The sequence below is a fragment of the Xyrauchen texanus genome, chromosome 13, assembly GCF_025860055.1.
Source record: "Xyrauchen texanus isolate HMW12.3.18 chromosome 13, RBS_HiC_50CHRs, whole genome shotgun sequence".
NCBI classification, from domain to species: domain Eukaryota; kingdom Metazoa; phylum Chordata; class Actinopteri; order Cypriniformes; family Catostomidae; genus Xyrauchen; species Xyrauchen texanus.
Window position 1 is genome coordinate 21,371,132 of NC_068288.1, and position 18,737 is coordinate 21,389,868.

At 39.2% G+C, this 18,737-nt stretch overlaps 1 protein-coding gene across 2 annotated transcripts in view; it reads left to right on the plus strand.

Moving 5' to 3' along the window:
* The first annotated feature begins 484 nt into the window (after positions 1 to 484).
* Positions 485 to 18,737, plus strand: part of LOC127653843 (FERM, ARHGEF and pleckstrin domain-containing protein 2-like) — a 111,185-nt gene continuing 92,932 nt past the window's right edge. For both annotated transcript variants that reach the window (XM_052140623.1, XM_052140624.1), the window contains exons 1-3: positions 485 to 521; positions 4,791 to 4,929; positions 12,940 to 13,210. In XM_052140623.1, coding sequence (XP_051996583.1) covers positions 13,007 to 13,210 — 204 coding nt within the window. In that variant the 5' untranslated portion in view covers positions 485 to 521; positions 4,791 to 4,929; positions 12,940 to 13,006. The remainder of the gene's footprint in view (positions 522 to 4,790; positions 4,930 to 12,939; positions 13,211 to 18,737) is intronic.

Sequence of the window (18,737 nt, forward strand, 5' to 3'; positions counted from 1 at the left end):
CTCTAAAACGCCACAAAACTGCACAGAAATCACCTTCAGATTTTGCTGTTTCAGAAGGAATTTGGTACTTTAATTCATCAAGTGTCATTCAACTGATCACAAAGTATAGCAGGACATTACTGATGTGAAAAACAGCTCCATCACTATTTATTTTTATCAAATCTTGATAGGCCCCATTTCCAGCAGCCATCAACACATTATTCTTGAGTAATTATGATAAATTGCTAATTTGGTACTAGAAAATCACTTGGCATTATATCAAACACAGCTGAAAGTTATTTGGTTCGTTAAATGAAGCTTAACATTGTCTTTGTGTTTGTTTTTGAGTTGCCACAGTATGCAATAGACTGGCATGTCTTAAGGTAATAATACTACTTGTTTTTAACATAGTACCTTCACATATTACAATGTATAATTCAATATATTCCTCAATATCTGCTCTCTCTCTCTCTCTCTCTCTCTCTCTCTCTCTCACTTCCGGTGTGATTGTTGAGCGTGGTGCGAGTGTACGTTTGGAGCTTGTGAGTGTTTTTCTATACTTTTTTCTATATTTTTCTTTTCTTTCTTTCTTGGTTTATTGTTAGCGGGTTTTGGTGTTTTTGTTTGTTTGGGCCGCGTGCTACCGTCCTTTCTTTTGCGGACAGCATGTCGGCCCCAGGTTTGCAGGGTTTGGGCAAACTCACGCGGCGCCATGGGGTGAAGGTGGCGTCCGCGGTGAGCATTGAGGATTGTTGTTTGGCTGTAGGTGAGGTTGTGGGGCATGAGCACATGATGTCAGCCTCAAGAATGAACAGTGCCACTGTTATTTTTCTAAGCACTGTGGAAAAAGCGAATGAGCTTGTTGAGACCGGAATAGTTATCGATGATGTGTTTTCTCCTGTTCTTCCACTTTCAATGCCATCGAGAAAAGTTTTACTATCTAATGTACCACCTTTCATTAGTAATGCAACCTTAGCGGGAGTTTTATCCCGTTACGGTAAAATAGTGTCTCCGGTAAAAATGATCTCAATTGGATGTAAATCTCCTCTGCTGAAACATGTTGTTTCTTTTAGGAGGTTTGTTTATATGACCATTAAAGATGACGCCGATCTTGATCTGTCACTGCGTTTCAAAATCGATGATTTTGATAATGTAATCTACGCAACGACAGACAAGATGAAATGTTTTAATTGTGGGGAGGTGGGTCATTTAATTCGTGCATGTCCTGGGAAAAGTAAAAACAACTGCTCCGCGGCTGCTGATGTTAATGTTGATCCGGGTGAGGCTGGACCATCAAACGCGGCTCCGCCTGAGGCAGAGACCGGTGCGGGTGCGGGTGCAGCGGGGGACGGTGATGCTCCGGTTCCACCCGCGAGTGAAGGTAATATGTTTCATGAAACTGCCCCCGAAAAACTGATTGTGGAGAATAAAACTGATGATGCGGAGTTAAATACTCTTTCTCATGAACCTGTCACTAACACGAGCACGCAACCCAGTGAAAGTGCGTCTAATGTGGTCCAGCCCAATCTGTTGTGTGATGGTGTTGACATGGAAACGGAACAGAGTTATTTTAAAGTCCCAGCTAAGAGGAAGAAGTCAAGTGTTGTTTCAGCTGTTCGAGCTAAGAAAGCAGATGAGGAGTTCTCTGATGAGAGTGGCAATGAGTCTTCTGACTACAACATCAGTCTCTCTCAGTGTGACTTCTCCAACTGCTCTTATGAGCTGGACGACATCAAACTCTTCCTCAGAGCTACAAAAAACAAGAGAGGGGTGTGTGTACAAGACTACTTTCCAGACACAGCACAGTTTGTTGAGAAAACGAGGCTTTTTAGGTCAGAAGGTCTGTTCACAGACAGAGAAGTGTACCGTTTAAAAATCATGTGGACAAAAATCACCTCTGAGAACTCTAATGGAGGCAGTAAGAAACCCTGATAGTCTGTCTGCTGATGTGATGTGATGTGTGTGTGTGTGTGTGTGTGCAGTGCTGCTGTGCTTTTTACTCTCTTTCTCTTCTCCAAACATGGGAGACATGAACATTGCGACTTTGAATGTCAATGGAGCAAGAGAAATGAGAAAAAGAGCAGAGATGTTTGAACTGATCAAACAAAGAAAAATTGATGTTGTAATGTTACAGGAAACACACAGTGATTTGAGGAATGCTGCTGATTGGGCAGTGGAGTGGGACGGGCTCTCTGTCCTGAGTCACAACACCTCACTCAGTGGAGGGGTTGCTATTCTTTTTAATAAGGGTTTTAGTCCACACTAAAACCCTTATTTAACCACAGGTGTTAAACGAGAGCTTGGCTGATGGCCAGCTGCCACAGAGCTGCCGCAGAGCAGTTTTAACCCTCTTGCCCAAAAAAGGTGACCTCACTGACATCAAGTGCTGGCGGCCCGTTTCACTACTCTGCACTGATTACAAGCTGCTCTCAAAAACCCTGGCTAACAGATTGGCAGGAGTGATGGATGGTGTCATTCATCCTGACCAGACCTACTGTGTTCCTGGTAGGTCTATATTTGATAATATTTCTTTGATTCGTGATGTTTTAGAAGTCTCCAAGATGCTGAATTTAGACTGTGGTTTTATCTCTTTAGATCAAGAGAAAGCTTTTGACCGGGTTGAACATTGTTATTTGTGGAGAGTTTTAGAGGCCTTTGGTTTTAGTCAAAATTTTATTAACCTTATTAAAGTTCTTTATAGTGGCGTTGAGAGTATTTTAAAAGTGAACGGTGGTTTATGTGCTCCTTTTAAAGCTCTCAGAGGTATCAGGCAGGGGTGCTCTTTGTCTGGTATGCTCTACTCCTTAGCAATTGAGCCACTCTTGCAGCAGATAAGGGGTAAAATCCAAGGTTTACACTTGCCGAACTGTGAAAGCAATCTTGTACTGTCAGCATACGCAGATGATGTCATAGTCATGATTAGCAAGCAAAGTGACATAAAGGTTTTAACAAGTTTACTTAAAGATTTTAAAAGTTTATCCTCTGCAAGTGTAAACTGGAATAAAAGTGAAACCTTGCTTTTAGGTAAATGGACAGGTGGGAAACCAGAACTTCCCCAAGGTTTAGTGTGGGGGAAATCCGGTTTTAAATATTTAGGTGTGTATCTGGGTGACGATCAGATAGTTCAAAAAAATTGGGAAGGAGTCATTGATAAAGTCAAAGGTCGTCTGGACAGATGGAGATGTTTATCACCGAAGATGTCATTCAGAGGACGCATTTTAATCATAAATAACCTAATTGCTTCCTCTTTATGGCACAGGCTGGCATGTGTTGACCCTCCTGCACATCTGCTAGCTAAAGTCCAGGCGATTTTAGTGGATTTCTTTTGGGATAAGCTATATTGGGTCCCACAGAGTGTGCTCTTCTTGCCTAAGGAGGAGGGCGGACAAGGTTTAATACATCTACAAAGCAGAGTAGCAACTTTTAGGTTGCAGTTTGTACAAAGACTTTTAATGGGTTCAGTTGATTTTAAATGGTGTGCAGTTGCTTATGTGATTTTAAATCATCTTGAGAGTCTGGAACTGGACAAAACTCTGTTTTTAATGGACCCTGTAAAATTGAACACTTCTGGTCTTCCAGTCTTTTATAAGAACATTTTTAAGGTTTGGAGTCTTTTTATTGTTGAGAAGGTGGAGAGTTCAGAGTCCCTTCATTGGCTTCTGGAGGAGCCGTTGGTTCGTGGTGCACGACTGGATGTGTCTGCCGATGGTCTGTTCCCGGGACTGAACAAGACACTTATTGGCAGTAAGATCACTACTCTGGGCCGACTACTGGAACTATCAGGAGCTGAGTTCCAGAATGAGGCAGTAACGGCTGAACGTTTAGGCATCAGATCAACCCGTGTAGTAGCACAGCTTTTAATGAAATGGCAGACGGCTCTGAAAGACTCAGAAAGAGCTTTACTGATGGACTATAGCAATGATGTCTGCACTCCAAACCCTGAGGACTCTTTCCCTTGCTTGCTGCTTTCTCTGAACCTGGAAGAATTCTCTGGGTTTTTTTAAAAACTTTTGAATCCTTGTGTAGAGACTTCTTTTTAAGCACTGGAAAAGTTTTGTACAAATATTGTGTTTTAAATTTCAACAAAAGGATGTTAATTAAGAAAGTTGATACTCCATGGCGTGACTTTTTTTAAATTGTGTGATGACAGTAAACCTGAGTGGAGAGCACTTTATAAACCACCGTTACACAAAAAAACATGTGATCTGCAATGGCGAATCCTTCATGGCGCTGTTGCTGTCAATGCTTTTATTTCAGTTTTAAACCCTGAGGTTGGTGATGCTTGTCCTTTCTGCACTGAGAGAGAAACCATCTTTCATGCTTTTGTGAACTGTGTCAGATTAGTGCCTTTATTTTTGTCTTTACAAAATATTTTTCAGAGTTGTAACGAAATGTTTTCTACTGTTTTATTTTTGGTTTTAATATGTGATGAAAAGGAGAAATGTATGCCAGTTGCTCAACTTTGTTTTAGGCCAAGCGAAACTGGCCATTTATTTAAGTAGAAAGAAGAAAGTTGAGCGGGATGTAGAGCAGAATGTAGCTACTGTGTTTTTACATCTGTTACAAGCAAGAGTTCTGATTGATTTTAACTACTACAAACATGTGGACGATCTTCTCACTTTTGAAAATATTTGGTGTCACAATGAGGCTTTGTGTTCTGTATTTGAAGGTAATTTGGTTTTCACACGCTTCTGATTTGTTTTTGGACTTAAATTTATTATTTTATTTTTAGTTTTTTTGTAATTTAAGTGTACTCTGAATTTTTTTTGTAATAAAAGTTTGTAAAAATTCAAATTCTCTCTGTCTCTCAGGTCCTGCCTCCCACTGGCTGGTAAAACAAGGAGATCTGGCTTGGATCTCTTCTAAGGAGAACATGCTTGGCCAGAGGAAACAGTGTCCTGTCTTTTGGCTCCTTTTTAATGATCTGCTGCTGGTGGCCACCAGGAAAGGGTATGAGAGCTAATCATTTAGTCAGTCAAATGAACTGTTTTGAATGTTTATTTTGAGTCATTTTCTGAAGGCCCCCAACACTTCATATTTTGGTCTCCCTTATCTAACACACCTTATTCAACTCCTCAGCTCATTACTATAGTGGTACTGGGCAGATCTAAGTAAAAGTGGTAACCTGTAATTTGGATCTATTTCTATCTGGCCTAACCATTAAATTAGTTGAATATGTTTTTGGTGTAACCTAATGTATTAAGATTGATTCAGTGATGTAATATTTTTTTACTTGAATGAAACCAGTTAATTTAGATGTTACAACATGACATACATTTTTTAGGTTAACATGTTTTTTTTTTGGGGGGTGTTCACAGTGTACTTTCTACTGTGTGGCCATTTGAAACACCCAACACAAAGTCATCTTAAAAGTAGTTAAATTCAAGCTTATACCTGTTGAGATTGCTGTTTGCTGATACAACATAAAATATGGCCTTTTTGTATTCAAATTAATTTCAATTTTCATGCAGTCTTTCTGAGTCATTTGGTAAACAAACAAACATCAAAATATGTTAGGAATATTTCCTGTTGGTGTAGTCATTGGTTGTGCAACTGAGGGTTTAAAAATAGGTAAGATAAATAAATGACCTTAGGTTTCAAATTGAATTACGAAGACCCCCACCCACGATCACGTGATAAACAGATGAACTACTTCCTTGAAGTGCTAGCTTGTGGAAAGAGTCTTTGTGAATGGATTCGGATGTTCACTTTTACTTGGAACAAAAACAATGCAAAAATGTAGTTTGGAATTTACCCTATACCTTGGGCCCGGTTTTTCAAAAGTAATCCACTAGGATTTTGGATAACGGATTGGATCAAATCTTGAAAATGGGTTTTTCAAAAGAAAAAACGGATTACATAATTGGATTAGATCACGTAATCCAATCTTGGTTTTGATCCGGATCAAACCTTTAGTTTGGGTTTTTCAGAACTTTATTGTAGGATTAGGATCACTTTGATCCAAAAAATATCTGGATTAAACTGATCCCATCAGAAGGGTGGATTCAGCGTGGATTTCATGCCCAAAATGTAATGAAAACTTTAAAAATGTATCAAATAATACTATATTTGGATCATGCAGTATCTTACAAGATATCCTATGTATTCATAAGGTTTTAATTTTATTTGTTCATCCGTCAGGCTACAGTGATTAGGTAGGCTTTAACGTATTCAGCCTTTCAGTATAGGCCTACAGCAAAATAGAAAGAGTTTGGCCTCATAAAATAATCCCCCAAACAGCTGTCAAAATTGACCAAAAACAATACATTTTATTCTGTCACTAAATGATATATATATTCATCACAATCGAAAATATTTTTGTTTTTAGAATATTTATTAGTGATACATGCAATGATTACAGAATAACCCAAAAAAAATGTAAAGAATGGCAATCACTGATTTTTGAAATCCAAAACAAATCCAAATCAGAAATAGTGTCTAACTATTGCGTCCCTTGTTGCACGTCCTGTTTGCTCATTCTGGCAGAATGCAGGAGGTTGGTTAGGGTCTCCAAGGGGCTCAGGTGCATCATTGTCAGCACAGAGAGGGACATTGCGCTTAGTAGCGATGATGTGCAGGACAATACAGGCAAGGGTTATGTTGCATGCTTTCTGTGGTTCCGCTCTCAGGTAGTTAAGGCATGCAAAGCGCCTCTTAAGAACTCCATTTAAATGCTCAATTGTACATCTTGCTCTGCAATGAGCAGTGTTGAAGCGTTCCTGCGCCGGTGTATTTGCTGTTAGAAAAGGAGTCATCAGCCATGGTAGGAGTGGGTAAGCACTGTCTCCTAATATTATGCCATCCGGTCGGTTGGTTTGGAGGTCTCTGTATAGAGCGCTCTCCCTCAGGATGCGTGCATCATGGACAGACCCAGGCCACTTGACAACGCAGTTGGTGATGATGAGGTCAGCATCAAACACAAGTTGTACATTGATGCTGTGCCTCCCCTTTCTATTTATAAACTCCCATTCATTCTCACAAGGTGCTTGTATATGCACATGTGTGCAGTCGATTGCTCCAATAGTATTGGGCATATTCCCCAAAAGAAAAAAGCTGCGCTTGGCCTGGGCAATCTGGTTGTCCTTTGGAAAAGAAACAAATTCATTGACCAGGCTGGCCAGTGCGATTGACACATCTCTCACCACATCACACACAGCTGATTTCACCACTCCCATATAGTCACCAACAACTTGATAGAAAGTCCCACATGCATAAAATCGGAGCGCAATGAGGATCTGGTCTTCCACAGACAGACCGTGACTCCTTTGGGTTCTGTGTTGAAGTTTTGGCCAGAGAAGGTTCACAAGGTACTCTATATCAGCCTTCCCAAAGCGAAACCGGACATACTGCTCATCAGTGGTGTATTGCTCCAGTGGCTTGGTACGTTCAACATACACACTTTGACGGTATCCTCTCCTGGCAAAGTGGTGGTGGCGGTGGACAACACCTGCCATTTCACTGTCTCTCTGTGAATCCTCTGAGAAAGTCTGATTTATATGGCTGTGTAGTTGGTTTTTTCAAACACACCTATTACAACTGATCAGTTTTGGCTTGTGTTCAATTGAGGCAATTGGACCCAAGGCCTATAATTGATGAACAATGTTCACTATAGTAAAGCAACGGAACCATGGACTCAAGAAGCTGTAACTTCACTGCCGCTGAAACCAATGCACTACTAGAGGGTGTCCGGTGCCATTATGGAACAATAGTGGGAAGTTTTAATTCTGCTAAGGATATCAACAAAAAGAAAAATGATGTTTGGATTTTAATCACAGAAAATGTGAATGCCATAGGGTCTGGCCAGTGGAGGACCACAGACCAAATTAAATTGCGGTGGAAGAATCTTAAGGCCAGGTCAACAAAGGACCATGCTGAAGCCAAAAACCCACAAACAGGCAACAAGCCATTTAAGAGGGGAGATTACACAGATGTGGTCCTCGACATCATTGGAGGTGAGAAGTCGCAAGCTCTCCATGGTATTCAAGGTGTTGTAGGGGATGGCGAGCCTTGGATTGAGGAGGAGGAGAATCTGCCAGTTCCTCCTGAGGCTGATCCAGAGAGCGTATTTATATTGAATCTCAGCTCTGTTCCTGTGGAAGAAGATGGATCCTCATTGGTTGAGCCAGTGGTAGTTGCCACAGGATCTCAGAGGAAAGGCTTGAAGCGCCCTTCATCAAACAAAGATGATGATTACAAGGCACTTCTGCAAAAAAAGACTGAAAGGGCAGAAGCACAGTTTAGTCTGGCAGAGGAACAACTGACTCTGACCAAACTGCAGCAAACCAAGGCCAGACTTGAGATCCGCCTCCTAAAGGCTACGCTCAGACAAGCTGGTCTCTCCACATCAGATGAGGAAGTCTGAAATTATTGTGGAGTATTTGACATTGTCTTTTTTTTAATTCAATACATCTATATTTGAAACTTGTTATAAATATCCTCAATGTACAGTGTTTGTGTTGTAGGTCTCAGATGAGCGGACTGCTGGAAGAGGATGGGGTGGGGTTTTTCTTGTTTTTAGTTTTTTTTTTAAATGTGTGTGTTTTCGTTTCAAATAAAAATAAACTTACATTGACCCCACACTGGCTATTCTACTTGTTGCTCTTTACATATCTATAGTTCTACATTGTGATTTCCTATCCTGTTTGAGCACTGGTTATCCAGATTTGGTGATCCTGAAAAGTTCCTATCTGGATCAGATTGATCCAATCCGATGTTGCTTTGAAAAACTGGCTCAAAAGTAAGCTGGATTATGTGATCACGGATCGCAAAAAAAAAGGATTACTAAATCCGGATCAATTTTATCCGGATTAAACCTTTTGAAAAACCGGGCCCAGGTGATCTGTGATTTGTTACTACATCAAGGATCTATTTCCACTTAATCTAAGCGCAAAAAATTACTTTTGTAACATTTTTGTGTAACACTAATTTGTCAGGTTGATTTTGTTTAAATAAAAACACTTAATTTAGATGTTACACATTTTTTAGGCTACCTGACAAAACCTTTTCTTTTTATTTAATTTGTTTACTGTGTCTGGCGGAGTTACTGGGATTTGAGCTGAAAAGGATATTTTGGCTGGCCCTTCTGTACAATCACAAGAGAGTCGCCCCTCAACTTCTGTGGCAAACACATTCAGAGTCAGTGCCCACAATGCAAAACACAAATTGATCCCTGATCTATACAAGTTAAAACTGAAAGATACAACATGGTCTTTATGGCAAGATCAAAATAATGAATAGTGTGAAATGGTGTTCACCTGGATAATCTGTCAAGCATGTGTCTTTTCTTAAAGCTGAGAAGGACAGATGGTTAGAACTGCCGGGTGGGCAGAGAGATGGGCAGGATAAGGTGTATGAGGAATGGGGTAAAATGGAATTGCATACTATTTGACAAATGTGTTTGTTTGAGTCCGCTCAACAGAATCCAAAACAATCATTGTAATATCACACATTTACATAGTGATATGCTATTTGTTTGAATAATTTTATTAATTGGATGTTGCCAAGAAATAAAGATGCATGCTTCATTATCAGCTAATTCACCAAAATCATTTTTCCACTTTATCACCACCATATTTCTAAGAAATGTTCTACTACACATTGGCCACTAGGGGGCAAAAGTACCAAATGTCCTGAAGATGGTGGCCATGTTTAGAATAGCATATTATCACTACTCTTACTACATTATTTCTGCAGTATTTTTACATTATTTGTGTACAGTGGACAACAGAGAGGGGAGCTTAGTCTACAAGTGGGAGACATTATCAACAGTTCATATTTGGATTCATATAGATAGATTTACACTATGTATGTTTTGTAAAAAAAAAAAATAAATAATTAAATGGCACTACTTATTGCCGTTCATATTTTGCACTGCATTTCTAAATAATTACATTAGATGTCTATACTGCATTATATGTATTCATGCTGGTCTTGTTCATAACAAATAATATGGTCCGTACTCTTATCTGTTGTTGTTACATTTTGTAAATGTGGATTTGCTATTTTTAGTTCCATTGTTTTATGTAGTCTGAGAGCTGGACTGGGAAGAGTTTGCTGTCCTTTTCTGCATAACGTGACGGCTCATTTTTGATTATCGTGGCCCATTCAGCATGTTTCGCGGATGCACCAGTTCTCCCACTGGCTAGTCCGCTCATGATCGGCCCCAAAGTGCGTCGGCCTACTGGAAAAATGCCTGGTTTGCCAGTCCAGCCCTGTGTAGTATATATGTCATGTTTATTCCTTTCATTCTGTTGAACAAAATGTTGTAATGACAATGAATTCCTTATTAGGGAATTAATTGATCAATGACCAAACTAATTGTATTGTAATTCTTGATCATGCACTGAGCAAAAATGCCAATGTTTGTTGTGCTAGAACTCCATTTTAGTGGCAGGTTAACACACAACCCAACATCAATATTATAACAAGGTAGTGGAGATTTTTATTTATTCATCATTTGACAAGACCGTACAAGAGAGTCAAGTTAAACTGTGGTTGATTAGAGCATTGGAGGTTATTTGATCTAGCTCTGTTTGAGTGGCTTTATGGTTCATCAGGTGGTTTGAAGTGTCTTTACTCATCTGAGTTTTTTGCATCACTATCACATAATTTGTGTTCTTATGTAAAATCGCCTTTAAAGAGGACATTTAAAAAAATGTCAGACCATTCAAGAAACAATGTGAAGCAGTGGCTGTTGAGTGCCATCTCAAATAATTTTGAAATAATTTGCTCTTTTTTTTTTTTTTTTTAAACTCATTTTAACATTGATCTGCTCACATATCCACTGCTTTGAATAACAACTTTTGCCTAGACTAGTGTTTGAAGCTGGCCTTATTTTGCATGTGATCAGACAGTGTGCCATTATTAGACAAAACAAGAGTACTGAATATGCCATTTTTGTTACTGTAACTAAATTGATGTATTTTGGGCCTGTTCCAATACAAGCAGATAATCTGTAAACTTGAATTTTCTAATATTATATTGATCCATATCAGCCCTTGTCCTTTGGATCCTCATCTTTCCACATTGATTTGCTTATATGCTCCGTTTTAATGACACCTTGCATATGCATAGCTTGCTTATTTTGTATACGATCCACTGAGAGAGAGAGAGAGAGAGATATATGTATATATATCAGTGATACGATCACATGGTTTGCTATTAGGCATTTCTGTCATTTTACATTTCCTGAAAGGATACAATGCACAGACAAGAGTTTTGAATATTATTTTTGTAACAGTAAATAAACCGACGTATTTCAGCCATATTCCAATACATACAAATATTCTGTAAACTTTCAGTTTATAAACCGTATCGATTCAATTATATTACCCAATGAATCCTGGATTTCAAGACGTTTCTAAACCAATCAAATTCAGCCGCAAGTAGAATTGTCAGCCAATCGCTACCGATCATTTGGCGTTGAGTCCAAACCAATAAGAGGCAGAAACTGACGAGCAGGTCCAATCAGAGCTCGGGTTTGGTTGCCGCAGCTCGCCTTTAACGACCGTCGGACGTGTAACTCATATAGAGTTGAAGAAATACCAGGCGAAAATAAAAGGTATGACCTCGATTTATTATAAAATATTGATTATAAAATTAAATACGATTCCGTAACGGTAGAAATAACTTATCTAAACGTTTGAATGACTCGCATATTATAGAGTTTTGTGATCTCTTCGCGTGTTTTGACTAAACTTACTCTTTGTTTCACAGTAATGACAAACGGAAAAAACAGTGCTTTGGTTTTACGTAACTTAAGAAAAAGTTTTAGGCGATATTATTGAAATATATTATAAAACCAGCAGAAAAAAATGACTTTTGTAGTGAGCGATTAGGGTATTGCAGAGATTTTCATGTGGCGTGTGTTGGGTGCAGGCGGCTTTACCTCCATACATTTTTATTTCAGTTGAGTTAGCGTTTTACTGTCTATTTCCTTGGATTCATAGTGTTTGAACATGTTTGCATTATTAAATATAGCATGCAATCATCTGTTCAGAACTATATACAATTAAATACAAGAGTAAATTTATCTAATCATTGACACTAATCACTGATGGATGATCGATAAAGCTGTTAAAATGGCAGAAACTATTTTATAACAGTTGGATAAAGTATTACAAGTTGTATTATAAATCATGTCCACCTCGTTCCTGTGAGGGGAAACGTATCAGTTTGTATCCAGTGGATCACTGCTTCTAATTCAGTTTGTGGTTTCAGGCCATTCCAGTCAAATATTTAAATCTACGTGTTGGATAAACAAAACACAAACACGCCACGTTGAATCTAGTGGATCTGTATCATTGTTTTTAGGTTGGCCCTTTTGCTTTAGAGATTTAGAGACACGTTGAAGTGAAGTTTGATTACTTTAGATCCAATAGTGTGAATAAAGCTGGTCGTTGCAGTGATTCATCCATTGTAGTGCACATTTAATGCACAGATCTCATGCAGTCTTTAGTACATATTGCAGCACTGTAGGATTTGTTTAATTGCTAATGTCAGCTTGTGACTTGAGTGAATCATCCTGGTATTGTTCTGGGTAGCAGTGAAATAACTTGCTCTCTAAAATACTGCAACAAAAACAGCATTGTGTCATACAGTGAAAGGGCATGTTACCAAAGCTTTGTGTGTATATATATATATATATATATATATAATATTATATTTTTTTATGTGTAGAGCAGCCATGAATGTTACACTTGTTCAGGGCTTGTTAGTCTGGCAAATGGAGGGAACAACTGGCATTCATGTGTATAGAGCCAAAAAAAAAATTCATCCTGGTCCAGCAGATCCAGTTTCATCTGTTTTCATAATTACATTTTTGAATCCTGGAAGTCCTTGTAGATACTGCCATGATTACATCATACATTCTAGTATAACTGCCTTGAGATTGCATTTCATTAATTGTATCTTTTCTTTTAATAATGTTTTTTTTGCATTTGTTTGTGCTCCTCTCTTCAGGCAGTTTTTTTTATTTATTTTATTTATGTGTGAGCGACAGTGGGGGTAGGCTGTATTGGGAGCAGCCATGGGTGAGATCGAGGGCACCTACCAGGCCCTGCAGACCCCTGGCACACGGCTTGGAGCTCAGTTCAACACCGGCATCATCAGCACCCTGGAGCCTGGGCAGAGCCTCAGCTCGGCTATGGGAGCAGGAGGGAAAAACCACAGCAAGGGCCTGCAGATCTGTGTCCAGGGCCTGGATGATGCTCAGGAATTCTATGAGCTTGAGGTGAGTCACTTCAGATCATCTCGGTTTACCTCAATGTAGTCTCATAACCACTCATAATATTCATGCTAGATCAGGGGTTTTCAACTGGTTCTGTGCCAGGGACCACCATTCTGACTAACAGGTAATCGGCGGCCCACTAATGTGTGTGTGTGGGTGGGTACTCCTTACCTGTTAGTGGGATTTCTGGGCGTGGTGACTTCCACACAGTCTGTCTATTCGTGGTGATATAGTGGTACATAGTGACAGCCTCATATCATTCTCTGGTTCCAGCCTTGCCCTGTACTTGTTCTTTAGATATGCCAGTGTGGATAAACCGCTCTCACAGAGGTATGTAGTTGGAAAGGGTAAAAGACACCTCACTGCTTTTACTGTAAGCTCTGGAAATTCTGTCTGGCAACTTATCCAGAACTTCACAAGGGGTTGTGTATCATACATATGCCTCCTGACAGAGTCTGTGGACATCTCTATGAGCTGATCCTCTTCTACAGTAGTTAAGCTTGACCCTGCTGCTGCATCATCACTGAATGGGAACAGGATCCATTTGCTGTCACAGCGCCGCTCATCAGAATCATTCAAGTACTTTCGGAATTGAAGCACAAGCTTCCTCAAATGCTCACACACAATGTCTTTAATGTCAGTCCTGTCAGAATATTCCTCAACTGAAGGGAACATGGCCAAGTTACCACTCTCCACTCTTTCTATCCATCTTGACATTTCTTTAACAAATGCCTCTAGTTTTTCGTAGAGCTGCTGGACGTTTGAATCTCTCCCTTGCATTGAAGTGTTCAACTTGTTAAGCTCTGCAAAAACATTGGTGAGATACGCCAGCTTAGTTAACCAGTGGCTGTCCTTGAACATGTAAGCCAGTTCAGTGCACTCCTTCTCGCACAAGAAAGTATAGATAGCGCCGCGTAGTTCAAACACACGGGCGAGCACTGCGCCGCGAGACAGCCATCTCACCTCTGAATGGTAAAGGAGAGAAGTGTGTACACTTCCTAAGCCTTGACATAGGGATGCAAACAGGCGTGTATTTAATGCTTTTCGTTTTATCAGGTTTACAGTTTTAACAACAGCATCAAACACCTCGCTGAACTCAACACTGAGATCTTTGGCGACCAGAGCTTCTCTATGAATCATGCAGTGTGTCCAAATTATCGCCGGTGCTACTTTCTTTACGTGCCCAATCAATCCAGTCTGGCTGCCACTCATTGTTCTGGCTCCATCGCTACATAGCGCCACACACTTCTGCCACGAAATATTGTGTTCTTTGAAAAAGTCATCAAGGGCTGAAAAGATCTCTGCACCTGTAGTTCGCCCTGGCAGTGGTTTGCAAAAGAGAAATTCCTCGCACATCGCACTATTATCCTCGTACCGCACAAATGCCAAAAGTTGCGCGTCATTTGTTATATCTGTCGTCTCGTCTAATTGAATGGAAAATCCCTGAACTGATCGAAGTTTCTCTATCAGCTGCTCTTTCACATCATTTGCCATTTTCTCAATTCGACGTCCGACTGTGCTATCTGACAAAGGAATAGTTTTTAATTTATTAGCACGTTCTTCGTTCATCATGGTTTTACACATGTCTATAGCTTCTGGCAAAATCAGCTGCTCTGCTATTGTATGAGGCTTTTTGCATTGCGCAACTCTGTGAGCCACCAGATATGAGGCTTTCAGTGCATTTTCACTGACTTTTGCACTCTTTCTCATGAGCGTCTGCTGTCCTTTAAAATCACGCAACATCTGTTGCATATACTCAATAGGCTTGGCCTTCAAGAAGCGGTGATGTGTCTCCATATGACAAGAAAGTTTCGACGATTTCATTTGAAAGCAACGTTGAACATACGAAACAGTGTTACCTCCTCCTGTTTTGTCAGTCATAACTGTAAATCCATATTTAACAATCTTCACTGTATTTTCTTTTTCGTTTCCCACTACGTTTCCCTGTTTCCTCCGAAGTTGTAGCTTTTTCTGAAGAGCATGCAGCAGAAGCCTGTCCATCTGTCCTGACATCTGTCACTTTCCTCACTAAAAAGGATAAATGTGTACGTATATGATGTTGGGGACGCAAAACACAACGTTAGTAAAGCATAGGATTAACCTGATAGGTGCAAAGCTAGCCTATCCTGTGTCAGTTTGAATCTCAACTCCTCTGTATTATTTTAGATATTTTCATTAAATTTAGTATTCACACCAATGCGCAAATAAATTATGGAAAAGTGATTTTAATAGTGAAATTACGTAGGCAGGGATGCATGTCACGGACCACATGCAATGGACCACCGGTTGAAAACCCCTGTGCTAGATGGTGAAATTGTTAGGTATTGTATGATTGGCTCGTTCGAAAAGGTACAACTTTTTTCCCCCATAGGTACCAACAGATTTAACAAGCAGAATTTCAAATACATTCAATGCATTCTCTACGTTTTAGTTAGTCTCCTATCAATACATAATTTTAAGAAAGGAAAGGTCTGTGATCAAATGATTATTCACTTTTTATTTATGCAATACTATTAATGGAAGTACTGTATGTGTCAAATGTAAGTTGTTTTCCTATTAAAATTGTGTTCTGGTAAGGGGTTATGCTTTATATTTAGGTTTGGATTAGGGATTGATATTAGAAAAAACATCTTAATATTGTTTCTTGTTTTTATTTATGGGTTTAAAAGTTGATTTCTTAAGACTTAAAGGTGAAGTGAACTTTTTTTTTTTTTTAATATCAAAATATGTTCTACTATCCCAGTTGATTGTTCATTGACCACTATAAGTAAGCCATTTGTGGGTTTACCTCACCCAAAAGAATAAATGCTGAGCGTCCCAGACACTATCAAAACTTTGTTTCGATTTTGAGCCGCCTGCTCAGCTCCACTCATCCCTTTCTAGCTCAACCTATTGTGCGAGTTTGGGGTGTGGCTACTTGTTAAGGCAGGCAAATATTGTTCTGAGGAAAAAAAATTAAGCTTCGTAAAAATGTCATGACTTGGTAAAAGACAGAACAGGTTAAAACCAGAGTGAATATTGGCATCACATTTACAAGGTGTAGTGAATTTTTGGGGTTCGATGGAGAAGCCAAACTTGCCGAGTTGCTTCTTGACAGGTAAGAAGACATTAAGATTAATCTATTATCAAAATAATCGTTAGTTGCAGCCCTAGTTTGTTCATTAGAATGTTAAATGTTTATCAACCTTTATTTAGTATGGCCTATTTGTTCATGGGGAATCGGCGAGTGCGAAACAGCGTGATGTTGATGAAGGTTGTTTGAAAACTGTTTGAAAATTCTGTTTGGTCCCACATGTAGCACAGAAATGACATACTTCACCTGTAATGCCTTACAAAGGCAAACAACAAAATACAGGTCTAAACGGGGTCTAAAACGTTTTGTGATCCGATCACAAAAACCAGATACGAATGAAGTCAAAAACACATGTGACCACATTGCATTTGAGGTGTAAACACTAATCCATCCTGAATGCATCCCAGACAGCAGTGAAGAACAACGTCTCGCCTGTCAGTCAATCGATGCGCTAAATCAAAGTGTAAATTGTGCTGGTTACAAGCGACTTTAAAAGGAAATAGTCATCTGAACTGAAAATTTTAAAAAGATATGCACCCAAACAAGAGAACTTCATGGATCCTCTTTGGTGTGTGACATCAACACCAATGAGAATCACAAAAATTTTAAGTTCCATTTAAAATAACAGATTTTGCTCAATGTTGCATTTGCACTGTTTGTCTTATGACTTTTGCGGTTTGTTTTCATGCAGTAACAAACAGACATATTGGTTGATTTGATGTGTCGTCATGAAACCGAGACCCTCCCCTTGAAATCAGAACACAAGTTGTCACAGGAGACACATTTAAGCAACCAGGTGTAAACAGTAATGTATCTTGCTTGATCACATGTGATCGGATCACCCGAGAATCATCTTAAAATCAGGTGTAAATGGGTCTGAAAACTGAATTTTTTTTTAGAAAACTGAGTTTTATAGTTCCAGCAATTTTCTTTGAATCTGAGGATAGTTGAGCCAAACATGTCTGTTACAGGACCGAACATGCGTAGTCTAAAAGACCTGATTTCATTCAACTCAAATCTGACAAAACGTGTAGCCTACTGTATTTTGCCTTTGCATGGCTGTCTGAGTAGTTGTTGTTTTTAATTTGCACTACACAAATATTAAATGTTTTCTAGTATTATTGCAAAGCTCCCCAATGTTTATTTAAAAATAAATGCACACTGTAGCCAGTGTACTGTGTTTGGTTTTGTCCATTTGTGGCTGTGTTGAAGAATGTAAACGACCATCTCTCTAGAGATTTCTGACAGTCTATCTTTGCGTGCTGTTTGTGGTGTGTGACAGCTGCCACATGGCTTTAGCTTTTAAATCCTGCATCTTTAAGTCCGTTTTACACCCGGGGCCTGAAGTCACTTTCTAAGTGCTATTCTGGGCATATTTACACATCTGACAAATGCATTATTTAATGTAAAAAAAAAATATTTTTGCATTTGAAGTCCATTTTGATTAATCACAATGAGTGAATGTTATGTGAAAAGTTGTGTTTATAAAGTTTTAGGGAGGAGACAACGCTTATTTGTTTTATTCCTTTTTACATTGTAACTAGAATGTTTGGACAAAATTACATGGACAATATGTGATTCAAGATTGTGTTTCTGGGTTTGTGCATTGTTATCTGTGTGATTTTTTATAAACACTTACATTCGAGCAAAGATGGGGAAAGGTTATTGCTGACTTTTGCGTTGAACTCCTGAATTAATCTTGATGCCTGCTTGATGCACTTTATTTGCTGGGCTGTCATGGAAGATTATCTAAATTGTGTTGAATGTGGTGTTATGAGACTGAGTTAGACTCAGACCTATGTGTTTTGGTGGAGGATGAGAAAATCTCTTAATTAGATCAGATAACAGTGCGCTTTGAATTCCCCCTCTGTTACAAAGATCAAACACGAGAGAGTGGAAATGGTGATTATCCAGCTTTATGAGGCTATAGTACTTTGGAATGTGGTGGCACCACCAAACACACTGCACTGAAGCCGAGAACCCCAGCAGGAGGAAAATAACTATTCATATTATGTCTAGATAATGGAAGAACAATAGGGGCAACATTTGTCACTCTTTCCAGTCTTTCTCAGGACTACATTAGGGTTTGTTTACAATTACAGTACACTTAAATTAGTACTGATAGTTAAGATGGGTTCACAGTATGTCCCATTTGGTTGAAGTTCAAAACATTTAGTGATGCATAAAATGAATTACACCTTTTTATGATGATGTGGATATTTATCAGGTAGAATGTGTTTAATGATTCAGAAGCCTACACAACTTTAGTGTGATCTGTTCCATGATGCCCAAACTGGAGGCAACAGGCTGGGGTTACTCATGAAAGGGATTTGTTTATTCTCAAAAGTGTTTGCGCACATGCACATTGCAGGTCTGATGTCATGCTGCCACATCTGTTTCCAAGATGGTGTTCACGTAATCGCACCCAGGTACAAGACTGTGACAGCTGTGGGAAAA